This window comes from Dromiciops gliroides, chromosome 1 (genome assembly GCF_019393635.1).
Source record: "Dromiciops gliroides isolate mDroGli1 chromosome 1, mDroGli1.pri, whole genome shotgun sequence".
Classification (NCBI taxonomy): Eukaryota; Metazoa; Chordata; class Mammalia; order Microbiotheria; family Microbiotheriidae; genus Dromiciops; species Dromiciops gliroides.
The window spans coordinates 223,927,563-223,950,203 of record NC_057861.1 but is presented as its reverse complement, the minus strand read 5'-3'; the positions used below and the strand labels follow the sequence as shown (position 1 = coordinate 223,950,203).

At 36.7% G+C, this 22,641-nt stretch overlaps 1 protein-coding gene across 5 annotated transcripts in view; it reads left to right on the top strand.

Moving 5' to 3' along the window:
* Positions 1 to 22,641, top strand: part of ANKRD12 (ankyrin repeat domain 12) — a 176,203-nt gene that overhangs the window by 73,604 nt on the left and 79,958 nt on the right. For 4 of the 5 annotated variants that reach the window (XR_006355615.1, XM_043993907.1, XM_043993969.1 and 1 more), the window contains 2 exons: positions 1,514 to 1,661; positions 15,870 to 15,938. Coding sequence is in view for 4 of the 5 variants with exons in the window: in XM_043993907.1 (XP_043849842.1) it covers positions 1,514 to 1,661; positions 15,870 to 15,938 (217 nt within the window). In the remaining variant the exon portion in view is untranslated. The remainder of the gene's footprint in view (positions 1 to 1,513; positions 1,662 to 15,869; positions 15,939 to 22,641) is intronic. The other variant, XM_043994086.1, reaches the window with a different exon arrangement.

Below are 22,641 nucleotides of genomic sequence, written 5' to 3'. Positions count from 1 at the left end.
ACATGAACCAGGGTAGTGGCCTTGTTGGTGGAGAGAAATTTGGACTAGATGCAGGTATATATAAAATTGTGAATTTAATTTTAAACATATTAAGTTTTTATGCTTTTCTTGGTCCCTCTAGCTTCCAGAGATTTCCCCTTTAAGGGGAAAAAAATCCTCCATCTCTTCTGTATCTTTGTATATACTTATTTATATACATTTTTGTCTCTCCCATTGGAATGAAAGCTTCTTGAAAGCAGGTACTGATTTTCCCTTTCTTTGTACCCCCAGCACTTAGCACATTGCCTGGAACTTGGTAAATAATTAATGTGTGGGGGCAGTTAGGTGGCTCAGTGGATAGAGCACCTGCCCTGGATTCAGGAAGACCTGAATTCAAATCCAGCCTCAGACACTTGACACTTACTAGCTGTGTGACCCTGGGCAAGTCACTTAACCCTCATTGCCCCGCAAAAAAAAAAAAATAATAATGTGTTGATTAATTTATTAATAGCAAGTTGAAAGTTGGTGAGGTGAGACTAGAACTTAGGGGGACAGTTTAGAACTTTTGGATTTCTAGAGAATTTGAGGGTTTCTCTCACTAGAGGGAAACTATATTGCAGAGAAGATTTTTATCCAGGTACAGATTGGGCTGAGCGATCTCTGAGGTCCTATTCAAAATTGAGATTCAATAAAATGCACAAAAGAAGAAACCCAATCTGTGCATGATTCCTTGTTAAACATATTGTAGAAGGGTATTTTTATTTGCATTGGACTAGTCAGTAAACATTTATTAAGTGCCAGACACTGTGTTAAGCACTGACCAGGCATTCAGGATAGAAAAAGAGGCAAAAGCTTGTTCCTGCCTTCAAGGAGTTCACAATCTGATGGAATAATTTGCCTTTGTTATTCCTCCTGCCTCTGAGATCCTGTAATTGTGTGAAGCTGGTTTAGATTTATAGTAATAATGTATAATTCAAGCCACTATAGTTAAAACATTTTAGTTTATCTATTCTCAATTAAACTTAATAGAGTTCTGTGATCTCATCAATTTGTGTATAACCTCCAACAAGCCATATTCCAACCTATCAATGCCTGCTCATTGTTTATGACTTGGTTATTAAGTTCACCCCAGGAGGGCTACTTGGGGAGAGGTCCCACTTTCTTTTGAATATCCCTTCTTGCTTCATGTCTATCCTATCTTTTTCACTTATAGTTAGCTTTCTTTGCCAGCATCCTTCATATTGGTAGTGTCAAATTTGAGTTTGAATAGCATCAGATCCCTCCTGACCACATAGTAACTTAGAAAACCACAAATTAACATTGTCTATGTTATATTGTATTTTTATGTTGTTAAACATTTCCTAAATGTAATTTAATCTTATTCAGTTGTACTTGGGAATTTGGACTCCCTAGGGGAATTCATTGTTTATAATGTTTAACCTGCTTAAGCCCACCAATGCATTTAACTGTTGCCCTGTGGGTGATCTTCAGTTTCAGACATTCATGGGTTTTGTTTTGTTTTTTCCCCTAATAGAGTAAAGAAAAGATTTCATCCTACAGCAAAACTCCAAAAGTCGATAGGAATGATGTGGGGAAAGAAGTGAAAGAGAAACCATCTATGAAGCGTAAACTTCCATTTACCATTAGTCCATCAAGAAATGAAGATCGAGATTCAGACACAGGTAGAATAATTTTTGATATTTTCTTTTCTGATAAATCAATCTTGATTATTCTCTTATCATGGTTCTTTCTTCAACCCATAGCTCTTTTCTCCCCACTCCTTTGCTGTAATCATATGTTCCCAATTAAATGATATATCCATGTAATAGAAGAGTGAAGCATGTATCAGTATTTCTGGTTGTTTCTGGCTAGTGTTGATATTTTATCACCTAGATGTGTTTTTCTTTTCTTTTCTTTTTCTGTGAGGTAATTAGGGTTAAGTGACTTGCCCAGGGTCACACAGCTAGTAAGTGTCAAGTGTCTGAGGCCAGATTTGAACTCAGGTCCTCCTGACAGGAGGGCCAGTTCTCTATCCCACTGCGCCACCTAGCTGCCCCAAATTTATGCATATTTCAAATAATTCTTTACTTACCTTCTTAGAATGTAATGTTTTTAGATAGATACAGAGACAGACAGACAGACCAATAGGTTTTTTAATTGGTCTCACTGTTTAGTGAAATAGTAGACTGAGAGAATTTAATATTTTTTAAAGACTTCATTTGAGAAAGTTGTTCAGTGTGTTTTTGAAGCGCCAAACTAAAAAGCTTTAGGAATTTTAGATCTGGAACAAATTAGACCACAGAGGCTCATTGTGGACAGTGATGTTGTCTCTATCTTATTTCTTACATATGACAAACTACAATAAATTGTATACATTTAGTGATATCATGTATTCCTAAGTATGATTCATAATGGAGCAGAAATTAAGTAATCATCTAATATAATCCTAAAAATGTTGTTTTGATCTTAAGACTGGACAGGACTTTGGAGATAAACAAAACCCTCTTCTTATTTTATAGATTAGGAAACCAAGGCCCAGTGAGATTAAGTAATTTGCCCAAGATTACATTATTTAACATAAGATTGAACAGTAGGACAGTATACTGGCATATGATTACCTAATACTTTATCTCATCCAAGTTATTTTATCCATTTGGTAAATTACTTAATTAAGATTTTTCTTTGGAATGTTTTTACCGTTTCAAGAAACAATCTTATATATCTCCACGCACAAACATTATTTATTGCTTTATGTCATTCCAGTTGTGTTTTGATCTTTTAAATTTGTGACTATGACAAAATATCTTCTATGGAAACTTGAAATTCTCTTTACCAATATTTCATGATCAAAAAATATCTTATATACTTCTGGCATGTTTTCCTTTTATTTTTTTCTATTACTTTGCTTATTTGGAGTTAATTATTCTCTTTACTTTAGAAACTTTACCTTAGAGATTTATGGTTGCCACAGAGTGTAAAAAATAAAAAACTCAGGTCCTCCTGACACCAGGGCCAGTGCTCTATCCACTGCACCACCTAGCTGCCCCAACAGATTACAGTTTTAAATGTTCATCTTTGCTTTACCTACTCTTTCTTATATTTACCCAAGAATTCCTTTGCATATCTCAGTCATTTTTACCATTAATTTCATTACTCATATTTTATTCTCTCAGAGAGGGGCAGCTAGGTGGCACAATGGATAGAGCACTGGCCCTGGAGTCAGGAGAACCTGAGTTCAAATCCAGCCTCAGACACTTGACACTTACTAGCTGTGTGACCTTGGGCAAGTTACTTAACCCCAGTTGCCTCACTTCAAAAAAAAAAGTGTACAGAGCCCAGCCCTAACATTAAGTCTGAAGTTAGGAAGTAGTCAGGAAGAACAAGCAAACAAACAAAAAAAGAATCCCACCATAATGAACTGTAATTGTGGCAAAGAGATATTCACGACACATGTGCAGAAGAGAATGACTTAAAACATCTATAAGCAATTCTTCAAAATTTCCTTTGAGCTTGGGCAGAAACTCAGAGTTCCTAGAAGAGATAAAGCAGGTGTTGTATTTTCTTTTAAGAGTTAAAAATAGTAGCAGCTAGGTGGCACAGTGGATAGAGCACCGGCCCTGGAGTCAGGAGTACCAGAGTTCAAATCTGGCCTCAGACATTTAACACTTACTAGCTGTGTGACCCTGGGCAAGTCACTTAACCCCAATTGCCTCACTAAAAAAAAAAAAAAAGAGTTAAAAAAGTTTCAAAGAATAATAAAAGCACCTGAATTAAAAAATGGAAAGAAATCAGAACTATGGAAGATAGAATTGGAAAGGGAATTAACAGAAATGCAAAACCTTGCCCAGGCAACAAACTCCAAATTTAAATAGCTTTATTAACTTTATATATAACTATACCTTTCTGAGCTGAAATATAAAAAGTAACTTATAAAACTCACATTTTAAAAATAAATTTTTATTGCTCAATCTTGATAATTTTTTGGTTTTTGTATACTATTCAAAGCACACTTAGACTTTATCAGTACATATGTTGCTGCCAAAGCAACTAGTAGAAACTGCAATAATAAGGGTAGATACTAACAGGCTACACTAGAGTATTTGGATTTATATTGTAGTATATGATTGGCAATTTTTTATTAAGTAAGTATAAGCTAATAACCTTTTTTTTTTTCAATTGAGGCAATTAGGGTTAAGTGACTTGCCTAGGGTCACACAGCTAACAAGTGTTAAGTGTCTGAGGCCGGATTTAAACTCAGGTACTCCTGACTCCAGGGCCGGTGCTCTATCCACTGCGCCACCTAGCTGCCCCGCTAATAACCTTTTTTTTTCTTTTTTGGTTTTTGTTTTTTTTTTTAAGTGAGGCAATTGGGGTTAAGTGACTTGCCCAGGGTCACACAGCTAATAAGTGTTAAGTGTCTGAGGCTGGATTTGAACTCAGGTACTCCTGACTCCAGGGCCAGTGCTCTATCCACTGTGCCATCTAGCTGCCCCTTTCTTTTTTTTTTTTTATTAATAAAGTATTTTATTTTTTTCCCTGTTACATGTAAAGATAGTTCTCAACTTTTGTCTATACAAGCTTTCCAATTTCAGATTTTTCTCCCTCCCTCCCCCCTCCCCCAGACAGCAGGCAATCTGATATAGGTGTTATACACACACACACACACACACACACACACACACACACACACACACACATAATAACATTAAACCTATTTCTGCATTAGTCATGTTATAAGAGAAAAATCAGAGCAATGACGAAAAACCTCAAAATAGAAAAACATCAGCACCAAAAACAAAAGAAATAGTATGGTTCATTCAGCATCTACTCCACAGTTCTTTTTTTTCCTGGATTTGGAGATCCTCTTCTATCATGAGTTCCCTGGAACTCTTCTGTACCATTGCATTGGTGAGAAGAATATAGTCCATCACAGTAGATCAACACTCAATGTTGATGATACTGTGTACAATGTTCTTCTGGTTCTGCTCATCTCACTCATCATCAGCCCACACAAGACCCTCCAGGTTTCTCTGAACTCCTCCTGCTCATCATTTCTTACAGCACAATAGTATTCCATTGTATTCATATACCACAACTTGTCCAGCCATTCCCCAATTGATGGGCATCCCCTCAACTTCCAATTCCTTGCCACCACATAAAGAGCAGCAATAAATATCTTTGTACATGTGGGTCGCCTTCCCCTCTCCATGACCTCCTTGGGCAAAAGACCCAAAAGTGGTATTGCTGGGTCAAAGCTTTATCGCCCTTTGGGCATAATTCCAAATTGCTCTCCAGAATAGTTGGATCAGTTCACAGCTCCACCAACAATGCATTAGTGTTCCAATTTTCCCACAGCTTCTCCAACATTTATTATTTTCCTTTTTTTGTCATTTTAGCCAATCTGATAGGTGTCAGGTGGTACCTCAGAGTTGTTTTAATTTGCATCTCTCTAATCATTAGAGATTTAGAGCATTTTTTCATATGGGAATAGATAACTTTGGTTTCTTCATCAGAAAACTACCTGTTCATATCCTTTGACCATTTCTCAATTGAGGAACTACTTGGATTCTTATAAATTTGATTTAGTTCCCTATATATTTTAGAGATGAGGCCTTTATCAGAAGTACTGGCCATAAAAATTATTTCCCAGCTTTCTGCCTCCCTTCTAATTTTGGATGCATTGTTTCTGTTTGTACAAAAATTTTTTTAATTTAATGTAATCAAAATCTTCCATTTTGCATTTTATAATATACTCTATCTCTTGTTTGGTCATAAACTGTTTTGCTAATAACCTTTTAAAGTGTGTTTTTAATCATATCCTTTAGCATCTTGCCTATTTAAACAAAGATTATCTGTTTTGATATCTCATAATAGCAGGACTTAAACTATTTTATATATTAATATAAACTCAGGTTAATCAAGAAGCAGTTAAGTTCCTACTTTGTTCCAAACACTGGCTAAGCACTGAAGATACAAATACAAACACAAAGTAATCTCTGTCTTCAAAGAGCTTACATTCAAAAGAAGGAGAAAATGTGTATAAATATATATATATATATAAGACCTAGGTAGAGGGACTGAACTTACAATTTCTTTAGCATAGAGAATTTTCAGATGAGGAAACTCCCTCTATTACGTACACCTTCTCTTCAATTTACAGTCTTAGTTACCTAAAGCAGTGTCAGACTAAAATAGAAACATATTGACTTAACACAAATTAACATTATATTTTATTTTTATTAAACATTTTAAAATTACATTTTAATGTGGTTCCCACGGAGTTCTTCACCCTCTGGTCTAAAGCACTTAGAGCTTTAGTGATGTGCTCAGGCAAATAAGACAGCCAAGTATGTATCAGAGGGAAGACTTGAATCCACAGCTTCCCAGCTCCAGAGCTAGTTCTATGTCATTTATCCCACTTCAGCTACTTGTGGAAATATTTTGATGAATAGGACTAATTTGGGGGCTAATTTGATTGGGGTACTAATTCTGGGATTTGTGACTATTTGGCTATCTGACTGCTATTAATTTAATGTAGGCCGTTTATAAAGTTCCACCACACTGCTCCACTCCCAAATTGATAAGCAAAATATTAAGAAGCCTCTTACCTAAATAATCAAAGCAGAGTTTATTTATGAGATACTATTTAAATTAAGAATACAGAGAAATAAAATGTACAACCTGACTGCCTTGTGGCACTTCTCTTTCCACTGGGTCTCTTTGGAACTTCTTGAATACAATAGGGGCCTTAGCCACAAGAGGCCTTAGCTCACTCAGGTCCTTTATTCTAACTCTGAGCCCCTTTCACTTTGTAAATCCCCCTGCTTCTAACTTTCCTCTCCTTACTGCCACCACTGAACCCCTGTGTTTCTCTCTCACCGACCTTCTGTCTGTCTGCTCTGTCATTCTTCCCTTCAGCCTCTCTTTTCTCTGCTCCTAGTCTTCTCTTGCGTCTGTCTCCTTGTCCGAACCTCTTCTCAGCCTCTCTCGTCCCTCCTTGTCTGACCGAACCCCGGAGTCTTGTCCGCAGGCCTCCAGTCCTCCTATCAGCCCCCGTACCTTGTCCCACCCGAACCCCTTGCTAACTCCCAGGTCTATATATACCTTTTCTTCTCTCCACTCAAATCTCAGGGCTTCCTTCATCCACACACCAATCTAATCCACTAGCCGGGGCTGTGGCTGGTGGGGGGGTGGGGTGCGCAGGAGCCTCACGTGCCTCAGGCTATGCCAGAGCCCAGCATCTCTCAGATACCTCCGCTCAGGTCGGAGGGAGCTGGGGGCTTTTTTTTTTCCAACTGTCTGACCTGGCGTCTTATACAGCCCAGGGGGGTTTTGGGCTCAGCTGAAGTAGAGGGGGAGGGGCACCAGCCCCTCCCACACAGAAGAAACCCTGAGGGCCTAAGGCTTTCTAATCTCAGCCCAAAGGTAGGGTCCCCAAATCAAAATAAACTTCCACATACTCATGGAGATGGTCATGCCCTTGATATATGTATAACCCACAAAAGTTTCATTTCTGCCTTCATGAATTCTGAAATTCCTTTATCTGATCATAATCTGTTATCATTCCAACTTTTCTTCTGCTTTATAATCCTTAACCCTGTTCTTACCATGGCCTTCAGTTCCTCCACCCCCTAGTTTTTACCCAGACCATCACCCTAGCATTGCCTACATTCACTTCTCTTCCCTATCTCAAACCCTTGGTGAACAGTTCAACTTTCTCTAGTTGCTTGCACCTTTTATTCTACCATCATTCATGATTATTCCCACCATCCATTGTGTTTGCTCCAATTCATGTCCTGCTGAACAAAGCTGGAGAAAATCACAAAGTCATGCTGCCTGGGTCCACTACAAATTTGTGTTACATAATCTCAACTGAACCTTCATTGTGGCAAGACAATCCTTTTATAACCCCTTAATTGAGTCAATATCGCACTGAAACTTCTTGTGGCACCACTTGTCCCCCACCATCAATCAGTAAACATTTATTAAGTGCTTCTATGTGCCAGGCAATATGCTAAGTACTGGAGATACAAAATGAGGGAAAAGGTGACTGGGTAGCAAAACCCAAGTTAAGTCAGCATGATGATGCAATTTCAGGTTATCCTGAATGGGATGTTGATTGATTGAAGAATTGAGAGAGGAATGATTGAGGGCACAATCTCCTGGAGAAGATAGGAGGGGAGAGGATCAAAAGTAAATGTAGGGGGCAGCTGGGTGGTGCAGTGGATGGAGCACCGGCCCTGGATTCAGGAGGACCTGGGTTCAGATCCGGCCTCAGACACTTGACACTTGCTGGCTGTGTGACCCTGGGCAGGTCGCTTGACCCCCATAGCCCCGCAAAAAAACAAAACAAAACAAAACAAACAAACAAAAAAAGTAAATGTAGAAGGGGCAGCTAGGTGGCGCACTGGATAAAGCACCAGCCCTGGATTCAGGAGGACCTGACTTCAAATTTGGCCTTAGACACTTGACACTTACTAGCTGTGTGACCCTGGGCAAGTCACTTAACCCTCATGGACTTGCAAAAAAGAAAGAAAGAAAGAAAAAGAAATGTAGAGTCCTATGGTAAATGATAAATATTTAACCTTTCTTCTTCATGACTTAAGAAGCCATGATAATATGAAATCTCAAAATGCTTTCAAAATGGAGAGTGCTAAAAATGACAATGGAACATGCCAAAGACAAACTTTGCTCACTTCATAATTTTGCTGTATTCCAGTTAGTCAAAATTTCCAGTTAAGAGCCAGTTTGTGTTGCTTCGTGTATTCTTCCTCCAAAGATCCAGTCACTACTTAAAGCCAAAGGTTTTAGTAGTTCCTTTGAAGGATAAAAATGAATTAAACAGGGCTATCAATATTGAAAAGTAGAGTAAGATAAGCAGTGATAACAAAAGTAATTTAATATTCCAGCTTAAATTTCCAAAGTCTAAAAGTATTCTGTTAACATAAAGAGACTGTTTAAAAGTAAAACTTAAGGGGGCAGCTAGGTGGCGCAGTGGATAAAGCACCAGCCCTGGGTTCAGGAAGACCTGAGTTCAAAGTGTCAGATACTTGACACTTACTAGCTGCCCTGGACAAGTCACTTAACCCGCATTGCTCCTCCAAAATAATAATAATAATAATAATAAAAGTAAAACTTAAAAACTGAGATCTAGAGCTGAAAGGGACCTTAAAAGCCGCCTCGTCCAATCCCCTCATTTTACTATTTTCAAACTGATACTTTTACAAGTTAAATGCTATGCAAAGATGCTAAATTGCTTGCTGATAATAATAAAAAAATACCATCTTAAAAGTATTTCATACTTTTCAAAGTAATTAAATATTTATCTCATTTGGCCAAAATTTTCCCTTTTAAAACAATTCCTTTTAATTGCAAAAAGCTTTGTTTTGCAGATATAGAACAAAATGTTATTCTTCAGCTATTAGCGTTGCTTATGTTAGAGGATTAACCTTTAGTTTTACAAAGTATTGATAATCATAAAATCCAAGAATTTCAGAGTATACATATACACCTTTCATTCCACTCTGAAATAATTCTAATTATTTCTATGTTTTTTCTTATATTGAGCCAAAATCTATTTCCCTGTAACTTCTACCCACTGATTTTACTTCTGCCCTTTGGGAACAAACAGCCCTTTCAATCATTTGAAGATTGCTGCTGTGTTGAAGTAAGATGGAGAAGATAATTTTGCTTCTTCAGACTAGAATTCCTAGTTTTCTTCTGAGTTTCTTCACCTAATTAACATAATAATTCAGGTGTGATTAAATAACAAAACTATTCTCTCCCTTGGTATGGATATTGGATTCTTTTAATATAACGTGAGATGACAGAAGCTTTTTTGGCTGCTAAATCACACTTTTAAATGATATCGAGCCCTAAAACATCTAGGTCTTTTCCACAGTAGATGCTTTCTAGTTGTCTTCCCATTTTTGCAACTGTACAGCTTTTTTTTTTTTTTTTAGTGAGGCAATTGGGGTTAAGTGACTTGCCCAGAGTCACACAGCTAGTAAGTGTCAAGTGTCTGAGGCCAGATTTGAACTCAGGTCCTCCTGACTCCAGGGCCGGTGCTCTTTCCACTGTGCCACCTAGCTGCCCCTACAGCTTATTTTTCAAAAAAACTTCAATACTATAAAATTTCATTTTATTAACACAGGCCCATATTCTACTCTGCTAATATCCTTTTGAATCCTGATTCCATCATATAATATGTTTACTAGCCCTCCTAGGTTTGTGTCTTCTGCAAATTTGGGAAATATGCCATCTCTGCTTTCATTCAAGCCATTGATGAAAATATGGAACAGAACAGTACCGTGGATATTGTCTCACTGTGGCACTCTATTAGAAAATTTCTTGGGTAATATAAATCCATTAATCATAACCTATCCATCTAGTCACTCTTACCTCTAGAAACTTTGTGTATGATATCTGTCTCCCTCTGGAACTCCATCAGAAACTTTCCTTGATATGAATATGTGAATCACAGCTCTTTGGTCTAGTCAGTGTTACATCTAAAAACTTTACATATGCTATTTCATAGCTTTAGCATTGATTCATGATTACCTGTGATAATTCATCCTACTTGTGAATTTGAACATTTATACTGGGGTTGTAACATTTACTGACACTTTATAGGTTTAAGTGTGAATGGTGTTAGAATCTATAAATTTCTTCCACTGTAATTTGCCTCCATTTAGGAATGTTGGTTTTTATGATTGATTCAAGTAGCCATACCTCTCATTGATGTCATTAACACAAAACTTAGCAGGTTTTTCTGTTATTAGCCTTTAAAAAAGGGGAAAAAAAGAAAAAGAAAACTTTATTTAAATGACATCCAAGTGAAGAATATTGTCCTAAAGATCAAGTTAGAAAATAAATAACTAGATATAATGGTGATTAATATTATTTGGTACTTTCCTCTTAATTATCACTAGTTACCTCTAAATTCAACTCTGATTTTTCTCCAGACTGACAAAGGACAGTTTTAATTTCACCAGAGCCTTTTGAGTTGAAAGTTCTCTGGGTGTGGTGTCTTGACTCCAATGTTTTATGTTTCAGGGAAGAATGCCATCAAAAGCCCTTGTTATTTACTTTTCTTATTTGCCAGAAGATTCCCTTCCTTCACTATATTTGTATCCCCAGGATTTAGCAAAGTGCCTGGTACATAATGTACCTTTAATAAATACTTGTTGGTTGACTGATCATAGTCTCAACCAATCTATTGAACCTGCTTCTTGCATTAGGGCTAATTAAAAACATGGCCTGGGGTGGCTAGGTGGCGCAGTGGTTAAAGTACTGGCCCTGAATTCAGGAGTACCTGAGTTCAAATCCGGCCTCAGACACTTGACACTAGCTGTGTGACCCTGGGCAAGTCACTTAACCCCCATTGCCCCACAAAAAAACAAACAAAAAAACAAAACCCCCCAAAAAAACCCATGGCCTTACAATTTCCTTTGGTTTCTCTGCTACTAATTTTACTGACTCTTGTTTCATATCCTGAAGCCAAAAGGAGAGCACAGTTAGTTATGAATGATGCCAGTGGTCTGCATAAAACCATTCGTCTTTTTTCTAAGAAGAAAAGTATTTCTCAGCTGCTTGACCCACTCCTAGTGTCTATTTTTTATTTTTAAGGTGATTTCACTTGTTTCCCTTCATCACTTTGTTTTAAAAAATTGGCCCCTTATTAACTACCTCCAATTCAAACTGCCTTCTTTTGAAGGAATATTTTTTCTTCGTGGTCACTAATTTTCCTATGTCTACAATCTGTTCATTAGTTCTTAACAGCAGTTTTCTTTAAAAAAAAATTACAGTTGAAGGAAAGGGGAGAGGCTGGGGCCTGCCTAAGCATGAGCCAAAGCTAGAATCTGCAGAGCTAAGAAGAGAAAGCTAGAAGATAAGCAGCCAAACAAAGTGACCACACATGGGCTGGTTGGCAGCTGTTGCCCCAAAGTGGGTCCCAAACCCTGCCTGCTACTCTTCTTAGGACTAGCCCAGCTGCTGATTCTGGAGAGTGCCCATAAAGTGGGTGAGTACTCTTTTACTAAAGATGATGGCATTGATGAAAAGGAGGAGAAGGAGAAAGATGAAGAAGATGATTCCAGAGTGAAGGAAAACAATGGGGTCCTGGTCCTGAGTGATGACATCTTTGACACTTTTGTGGCTGACAAGGACACTGTGTTGTTGGAATTCTGTCCTACTTGCTGTGATTATTATAAGCAGTTTGCTCCAATATATTTAAATAGCTAAAACCCTTAAAGATAATGACCCTCCTAGCCCTGTTGCCAAAATTGATGCTACAGCAGCATCTACATTAGCAAACCAGTATGACATGAGAAACTATTCCACCATCAAAATCTTGAAAAAGGAGCAGGGAGTGGACTATGATGGTCCAAGAATAGATGACATTGTTACTAGAATCAAAGAGGTTTCCCAACCCAACTGGATCCCTTCACATAAAGCAACCCTAGTGCTCACTAAAGATAATTTTGATGAAGTAATGAATGATGCAGACATTTTGGTGGAGTTCTATGCTTCATGATGTGGACACTGGAAGAAACTCTCTGGAACATAAGAAAGTTGCAAAAGAAAGTACTAAACACTTTCTACCCATTCCTTTGGCTTAAAGTAGACACCTTTGCAAAGAAAGATCTGATCAAGAGATTTATGTCACTGGATACCCAGCTGAAGATCTTTGGCAAGGGCAAAGCCTTTGATTACAGTGGCCCCATGAGAAAAATATGGGATTCTGGACTACACAATTGAACACTCTGGACCACCATCCAAATAATTCTGCCTGTGAAGCACATTTAGGAATTCCTAAAGGATAGAAGTGATGTCGCTATCATAGACATTACTGGCTGTATCAGGATACCACTAACAACATGAGGGAAGACTACAAATTCCATCATACTTTCAGCAATTGAGTTACAAAGTTCCTAAAAAGTATCTTCTGGAAAGTTGGTTATGATGCATCAAGAAAAAAATTTCACTCTAAAAATTCAATGTTTTAGACATAAAGGAATCTACTTGAAGGAGGTGTCATCAAGGATAATGTGGTGAAGTATGTTATGCCATTAGATGGCCTTTGAACAACTTCCAGTGATGGCAATACATATGTAAACATCCTTTGGCAGTTGTCTGTTATATTGTGGGCTTCAGTTTTGACTGTTGAGTTGCTATTCAGTTTTGGAGTAACAAGTTCTTGCTAAGGGCTACACTGAATACATATTTGCTTTTGCAAGGCAATGAGGGTTAAGTGACTTGCCCAGGGTCACACAGCTAGTAAGTGTCAAGTGTTTGAGGCCAGATTTGAACTCAGGTCTTCCTGAATCCAGGACTGGTGCTTTATCCACTGTACCACCTAGCTGCCCCCTTATATTTGCTATTTCTGATGAGGATAACTACTCTTCCAAAGTGAAGGACTTGAGACTTAGCATCAGTGTCAAAGATTTCAATACAGCTATCCTAGCTGAGGATAGCAAGAAGTATGCCATGGAACAAGAGGAATTTGATTCAAGTGTACTCAGGGACTTTGTTTTGGCTCTCAGAAAAGGAAAACTAAAATCAATTATCAAATCCCAGTCTATAACCAAAAATAACAGAAGGCCTGTAAAGATTGGAGTAAGATATTTGACTCCATTATGATGGGCCCCAAGACAAATGTCCTCATTGGCTTCTATGCCCCATGGAGTAGAAACTGTAAGCAGAAAAGGCCTGTTTACAAATTGGGGAGAGAAGTATAAACATAAGAAAAACCTGGTTATGTCTAAGATGTATGTGCAATGATGTGACCAATGACCACTACAAATTGGAAAGATTTTCTACCACCTACTTTGCCCCTCACAGTGATTAAAAAAATTATTAAATTTGAAAATGAGAAGAGATTTTTGGAGCACTTGATTCCATTAATAAAAGACCATAGCACAAAACTGAGCAAGACCAAAGAAGAGCTTTAAAGGCCAAGAAGAGGACAGAAAGGGATGTGTATACAACATAGTTTTCCAATGGAAAGTTGCTGAACGGAAAATCAGATGAGCCTTGTGTGCAAAGGGGTTGGAGTATTAAAGCATTTGCAGCATGACTTTTTTTTTCCTTTTTTGGTATTTCACATTGTTACAGCCGTGGAAATGTCATGAATGTCTCATAATAATATGGCCCAGATATTTAACAAAAATACATCTATTTTTGTCATTAAAAATAGTTATAGTTAACAGGGTAGATTTCATCTCATTGTTATTAGTTACCTACCAAGCTACTTACACATGAAAATACACAGGTTCTAATACTAAGTTGCTAGGTACTAGCTACCACTAATAGAAGCTATTGAAATGTTTTACTTGCTACTCCTATTTTTACTTATTTTCTAAGTATATGTTGGCAAATTGCAGCTGATTATTTGATATGTTACTTAGTTATTCTTTTAATCTAGCTTATTTCAGCTTTTTAGATGATCCATATTGATTTTTTGAATGCTCCCCCACCCCAAGTTTTCCTAATTTTCTAAATATTTATTTTCAGGTTTAAACTTAACCAATACCCTTATAGAAAGGGCATAGTGCCTTGTTGACTTTTTAAACTGAGGTTTCCTTTTGTAAAACAATAAATAGAAGAATTTAGATAGAATGAACATTTATTAATTAATGACTATGTGCTAAGTGCTATGGATACAGATATAAGCAAGCAAGGCGATTCTCCTCAAAGAGCTTACATTCTAAGGAAGGAAAACTACACAAAACGGGAGCTAGAAAAGTATGAGAAGAGGAAGACATCATAATGTGGATGTCTGGTACTGGGCAAGACAGAGAAAACTCATTTATCAGAGCTTTGCACAGTTCCAGGAATATATTAAGTGCTTAATAAACACTTTTTAACTTGATTTTTACATGCTTTTTACTTTTCTATTGTTTTTCTGTTGTACATGTTGCCTTTGTCAATATATTTTGTTCATTACAGTAAAACCTCATTTATCTGGCATTTTCAGAGATAAAGAATGTTGAAAGAATTTTCCAAAGAACTGAAGTTTATTCTTATATACTTACCAAGAAAAACTAGCCATTTTGCATGAAGATTTTTTTCTTTGCTCTTTTTTTTTTTTCCAGGGCAGTGAGGGTTAAGTGACTTGCCCAGGATTACACAGCTAGTTAAGTGTCAAGTGTCTGAGGCTGGATTTGAACTCAGGTACTCCTGAATCCAGGGCCAGTGCTCTATCCACTGCGCCACCTAGCTGTCCCCCGATTTGTATATTTTTAAGCTATTATCTTTTTCCTGTATGATTTAGATTAACTAATGGTTCTTGATCTGGCTTAGAACAAAGTAATTTAGAGAAGCCTTAAGTAGAATTCAGTATACTTATACCATAAGAATACAAAGCATTTTTTTCTACACCTAGAGCAGAAGAAGTCACTCGGTTACATCCTTAGAGTTTTCTAAGAGCATACTTTAATCAGAAGAACAATATAATCTGGCATTATTTCTCATATACTATAGTAACAGAAATGCAGTGTTGAGTGTTGACTTTGCTTACCAGTGCTCTTAAAGTAATCAGCTTTCTTGCTCACAAGTATGAATGTAATAAATAGCTCATTTTTTAATGAGCATCTGCCTTTTGTTTCATCACTGGATACATATCTCATTTCAATCAATTGGTTTCTTTTCTCAGTTTAAAAGAAAGTCCAGTTGAGAAAGTCTTAAGACCATTAGATATTTCCAGACCTGTTTCAAGTGTGTTTTAGGAATATATACTGGGCGAATTCCTTTTGACTACCTTAATGAAAAAAATAATAATAACTCTTTCACTAGGTGGACTTCTTTTTTTTTTTTAATGTCACTTTGTCATATACTTCATTTCCCGCCGTGTGCTTTTTTCTTTTCTTCTGTCTCTTCTCATTCTATAGATTCAGATCCAGGACATACAAGTGAAAATTGGGGGGAGAGACTAATATCTTCTTACAGAACATATTCAGGTAATTAGATTATCAGGTGTTCCTCCTTCAGCCAGTGGTTTTTGCCATACTTACTGTTAATAATTGTTACTATAAACTTCTTAATTCAAAACCAGTCATTTCTTACAAAGATGACTAGATACATTTAATTAGTGAAACCTTATGAATAACTTTCTCAGGCAAACGTGAACATTCTAAAATTTTCAAGTTATCATTAACCAGAAATTTGCATACTTTCACAGGTAGCATGAAAACATGTTCTAGATGCCATGCACATGACAAATTATTCTAGTTTTCCTTCTTATCATATATCTTCAAAAGCAATATGGTGGATGTATTGTGTATGATAATGTGTTTTCTACAAAATAGTTACAAAAGGAGAGCAGATAAGTCCCAATAAATTTGACCTGTTCATTGATCTTTTCTTCTGTCATTAACTCTGCTAAGTCAGCTGTAACTTGCCCTCATCTATCTCACTTTTGAAAGGAGAGTCCTCCAGTCATAGTACCTAGCACCTTATATGTTTGCAGCAGTTTTAAAAGAAAACAAAGTAACAGAATGGAGAAATGTCCTTTATAAAGTATGTTGGAACCTCTGCTCTTCTGTTGTAGCCACATTTAATGTAATTGTAGAAAATATTTTACCATAGCTTATGACAAAAGAATACAAAATAATGCATGGGCATTATAATACTTTAAAAGATGAACCTTAAATGTATTGTTGAATACATAGAGACTGATCTTTTGAATACTTTTTTTTTTAGCATTCCTATCTATCTGGGATAGAAGATTCTTTTTTAAAATGTTCTAGTATATTTAATCCGTACACACTCAAGTGGCATTTTACAACACAAAGTGGCTAACAAAAAAAATAATTGAAATTAACCTCCTGTTATTATGAAGGAGTAAATAAACAGTCAGCAATAACTCCTGCAAAACCAACTGAATCTTTATAGCGTTATCCTTAATAATGTTAATTTAGGATTTGTCACAGAAGTCACATAAAGATCTTAGCTATATGTTCCACATGAAAGCTACATACAGTGAAAACTACAGACTAAGTATCTCTGTTGTAAATCATTACTATTCTGACTATTTGGAAGCTTTAAGTCCGTGGATGTTTTAGTACCCAAGAATAACAGCAAAACCTTTCTAGTTTTCTACTACTGGGATGGTGGTACATTTAAAGTTGAGGAATAATCCTTCAGATATTCATATGTAGCAGCTGTTGGTTGATCATTTATTCTTTGTAATACAGCTCAAATACTTAATTCCTTGAATAATGATAACTATCCCTAAGTAGTTAATTAATTTGTAAACTGGTTCTACAGCAAAGACCTTTTTGTACCCATAGAAGCTTGAAAATTGCATCCACCTACATACATATACATGTTTGAAAAATATCAGTTGTTAAACATTTATTAAGCACTTACTCTGAGTCAGGTGATAGAGATACAAAGAAAGGCATAAGACAGGCCCTGCTCTCAAGAACAATCTAATGAGGGAGACAACATTTAAACAACAATGTACAAATAAGGTTGTACAAAGGATAAATTGGAAATAATCAACAGGAAAGGCACTGGAATTACAGAGCACTGGGAAAAACTTCCTTTAGAAGATTGCCTTTTATCCAGGACTTGAAGGAAGCCAAAGAATCCAAGAGGTGGAAGTGAGGAAGGAGAACATTTTGGGCATGAGGGACAGCCAGTGAAAATGGCCAGAGTCAAGAGATGAGATTTCTTGGTCAAGGGAATAGAAAAGAGGCTAGTATCACTAGATCACAGAGAGGAAGGGGGCTAGCAAGGTAGAAGATGACAAATTTAAGGAGGGCATACTGCTCCCTTTTAAGTTTTGAGCCTTCTCTGTATGTAAAATAAGTATCTATTTCAATAGAAAACAACATTTTCAGGCATTAAAAGTATATGCACTTGGGGCAGCTAGGTGGCGCAGTGGAAAGGACACTGGCCCTGGATTCAGGAGGACCTGAGTTCAAATCCAGCCTCAGACACTTAACACTTAATAGCTGTGTGACCCTGGGCAAGTCACTAACCCCAGTTGCCCTACAAAAAAAAAAAAAAAAGAAAAAGAAAGAAAGAAAAAGTATATGCACTTCTTAAGAGAGTAACAGGGCCTGGCCAATAAGAACCTAGCCCTTATGAGTATATACAGCATGTTTGGCCTAATGAAATCCCCACCACGGATTTTGGAGAACTCACAGGTATTTTGTAACTGTTTCTGGTCTACTTACTGTATATCTTTTTGATTAGTTTCTGAGCCAGAACTGGGTACATGTATATAAAAAACTTCTGCAAAGGTCAGTTCTCTTCCTGCCTGACTATGGAGTGAGGCAGATAAGTTGCTATGAGTGAAGGAAGGGCCTTGGTCCTCTCTCACCTGGGGCCAAGGCCTTGAGAACCAAGCCCTACTATTGCTTTTGTCTATTTTTATTCTGTGCCTTGTGTAAAGAAGTATTGGCGATAGACAAGCTGCATCCTGGTGTGTGCCAGTCTGGCCAAAAGGAAGTTATGTGAAGCATGGCCTATGGCTGGGTGAGCGAAGTCTAAGGCCACTCTCCCACCCACAAGTCCACAACAGCTTGTCCTCTTCACTTTAATAACACAACCAGGGAAGAAGTTTATTTCTCCTCCCCGTTTCCCTTCCTACCTGTAGGTCTATACACACACCAATGACTCAGCAGCCAATCAGAAAGGTAAGTGAACTGGAAACAGTTATAGAATACGTCTTCATGCTCCAAAGTCCACATAAGTGATTGCATCAAGACCAACATGCTGTGCTTGCTAATAAGAGCTCAGATTTCAGTGACCAAGAGTAATATTTAAAACTGTCTATGCTACCCTTGACAACTACCCAGCCTGCCTACCTCCAATCCTGGTTTTTTAATGTGTTCCATAGAAGAAAACTTTTATCCTTTAAAATCTTCTATTTCTCTAAGATAAAACAATATACCATTTTTTTAATTGGGGTAGGAGAAGGAAAGGGGAGATATTGGTAAGAAGGATTGGGAGTAGGAGAGGCTCAGTGATTTTCTTTACTTCTGAAGCTGCATCTGAGTCTGTAAAAAGAAACTGGAAATACAAAGTTAATTTCTCTATAATTGTATTTGAAGAGTCAAGTGAATCTTTTGAATTTTTTTAAAGTCTTAAAAATTTCTGGAAGGATCAGGGGGAAAATGCTTTCAGTTATTTGGTATTTCATGATAAAACACCCATTCAGTGTGCCTGTATTGAACTCTGAAAATGTATTGACTGCAGCATTATTCAGGGTAGGTATTACATTTTTTATACATACCTGACCTATTCAAAAGTCTAGTACCTACATTTTTAGTACTTGGAACTTGTGAAACTATTTTTTTCCTGTGTAGGAGAGTATGATAGCTTTTGGCTCAAAAATTATGAAGGGAAACATTAGTAGGTCATAGAAGACATATTGAAAATAGTCCAAATCCTTTGGAGTACTACCAAGTTGAAAAAGCACATTTTAGGATATAATATTCTAGTATTCTTGCATCTAGTAGCAATGACAGAGGTATTATAATATTGCATCTACAAATTGTTGTGATAATTTTGAAGCAAATAGGTAAGTCAGTGGATAAAGCACCAATCCTGGACCAATCAAAAACGCATACAGTAAGTAGACCAGAAACAGTTACAAAATACCTGTGAGTGCTCCAATTCCTGAGGTCAAATCCAATCTCAAACACTTATTAGTTGTGTGACCATGGACAAGTCCTCTTGTCCTTAATTTCCTCATCTGTAAAATGGGGATAATAATTAAACTTGCTTTCCAGGGTCATCGTGAGGACCAAAGGAGATAAGAATTGTAAAACACTTCACACAGTATTTGGCACACAGTAAATACTATATGTGTTAGTTATTATCATTATTATTAGATACTTCTCAACATGATATATAGATGATTTTTATATGTGTTTTTTACCTTAATCACCAAACTTTTATTAATAGCTGTTATGTGCTAATTACCCCCAAAATATTAAATCAGATAAATTGTTAAGGCCAATAACCAAATGAAGGAAAAACAGAATTCAAATGAATAACAGGGATATTTTCTCTGTTGCTATGTAGTCTTAGGCTTTATATGTATCCGTGATACTTCAAATATAGAATATTGAAGGCAAGCAAGACCCTAAGCATCATTCCTATCATGCAGATTTGAATTTGCGCTTGAATACATGCTATATTCTGTTTTCCAAAATCCATATTTTTATTTTAAAAACATTTTACAATCAAATAGATGTCATTTTGAAAATGAGAAAATAAAAGCTGAAAGTATAGATTTGATTAAAATATGATAAAAGTCCTTTAAAGGAAATATTAAACCTTATTTTAAAATTCTCTACTTGTTAGATTTTATTCAAACAAAACATAAATGGTTGATAACATTCTGATACATTATAACTAATTTTGATTATTTTAATGATTTAAAAATAAATTAGGGGCAGCTAGGTGGCGCAGTGGATAGAGCACCGGCCCTGGAATCAGGAGTACCTGAGTTCAAATCCAGCCTCAGACACTTAACTAGCTGTATGACCCTGGGCAAGTCACTTAACCCCAATTGCCTTACTAAAAAAAAATTTTTTTTAAATTAGTTACATTTCCTTAGATTTAAGTTTATTAGCATTGAAATTTATTGCAAAGGCATACATATTATTTATGTTCATTAATAGTAGGTAAGTGGGGCAGCTAGATGGCACAGTGGATAGAGCACCGGCCCTGGAGTCAGGAGGACCTGAGTTCAAATTTGGCCTCAGACACTTAACACTTACTAGCTGTGCGACCATGGGCAAGTCACTTAACCCCAATTGCCTCACTTAAAAAAAAAAAAAAAAGTAGGTAAGTGTCGCAGCTAGGTGGTGTAGTGGATAAAGCACTGGCCCTGGATTCAGGAGGATCTGAGTTCAAATCCAGCCTCAGACACTTGACATTTACTAGCTTTGTGACCCTGGGCAAGTCACTTAACCCTCATTGTCCCTCCAAAAAAAAAAAATAGTAGGTAAGTAACAAAGTCATTAACAAAATTATTAGAAAATAAAAATCATTTAGACTTAAAGTATCTAATGCCATGCTTCTAAAAGGATTTGTTTAGTATTTTTAATTTTGTTAATGATCTCAAAATTAGGATAAATAATCAGTACTCATTTATTTTATTTTTTTTAATTAATAAAATATTTTATTTTTTTCCCGTTACATGTAAAGATAGTTCTCCACTTTTGTTTATACAAGCTTTCCAATTTCAGATTTTTCTCCCTCCCTCCCCTCCCCTAGACAGCAGGTAATCTGAAATAGGTTATATAGGTACACATAATAACATTAATCCTATTTCTGCATTAGTCATGTTATAAGAGAAAAATCAGAGCAATGATGAAAAACCTCAAAATAGAAAAAACAACAGCACCAAAAACAAAAGAAATAGTGTGGTTCATTCAGCATCTATACTCAACAGTTCTTTTTTTTTTTTTTTTTCTTGGATTTGGAGATCCTCTTCTATCATGAGTTCCCTGGAACTCTTCTGTACCATTGCATTGGTGAGAAGAATATAGTCCATCACAGTAGATCAACACTCAATGTTGATGATACTGTGTACAATGTTCTTCTGGTTCTGCTCATCTCACTCATCATCAGCCCACACAAGACCCTCCAGGTTTCTCTGAACTCCTCCTGCTCATCATTTCTTACAGCACAATAGTATTCCATTGTATTCATATACCACAACTTGTCCAGCCATTCCCCAATTGATGGGCATTCCCCTCAACTTCCAATTCCTTGCCACCACATAAAGAGCAGCTATAAATATTTTTGTACATGTGGGTCCCTTTCTCCTTTCCATGATTTCTTTGGGAAAAAGACCCAAAAGTGGTATTGCTGGGTCAAAGTGTATGCACAGTTTTATCGCCCTTTGGGCACAATTCCAAATTGCTCTCCAGAATGGTTGGATCAGTTCACAGCTCCACCAACAATGCATTAGTGTTCCAATTTTCCCACAGCTTCTCCAACATTTATTATTTTCCTTTTTTGTCATTTTAGCCAATCTGATAGGTGTCAGGTGGTACCTCAGAGTTGTTTTAATTTGCATCTCTCTAATCATTAGAGATTTAGAGCATTTTTTCATATCGGAATAGATAACTTTGGTTTCTTCATCAGAAAACTGCCTGTTCATATCCTTTGACCATTTCTCAATTGGGGAATGACTTGGATTCTTATACATTTGATTTAGTTCCCTATATATTTTAGAGATGAGGCCTTTATCAGAAGTACTGACCACAAAAATTGTTTCCCAGCTTTCTGTCTCCCTTCTAATTTTGGATGCATTGCTTCTGTTTGTACAAAAATTTTTTAATTTAATGTAATCAAAATCATCCATTTTGCATTTTATAATATACTCTCATTTTTAAGCACCTACTACGTGCCAGGCACTATGCTATGCACCGAGGATACAAAAAGAGGCAAAAAAACAATTTGAGAGGCAGGTAGGTGGCACAGTGGATAGAGCACCGGCCCTGGAGTCAGAAGGACCTGAGTTCAAATCTGGCCTTGGACACTTAACACTTACTAGCTGTGTGACCCTGGGCAAGTCACAACCCCAATTGCCTAAAAAAAAAAAATTTGAGGGAGATGACAAAAATATATTTTAACAGACTATATACAGATAAATAGAAAATAATATACTAAGAATTTATCATTTGCACA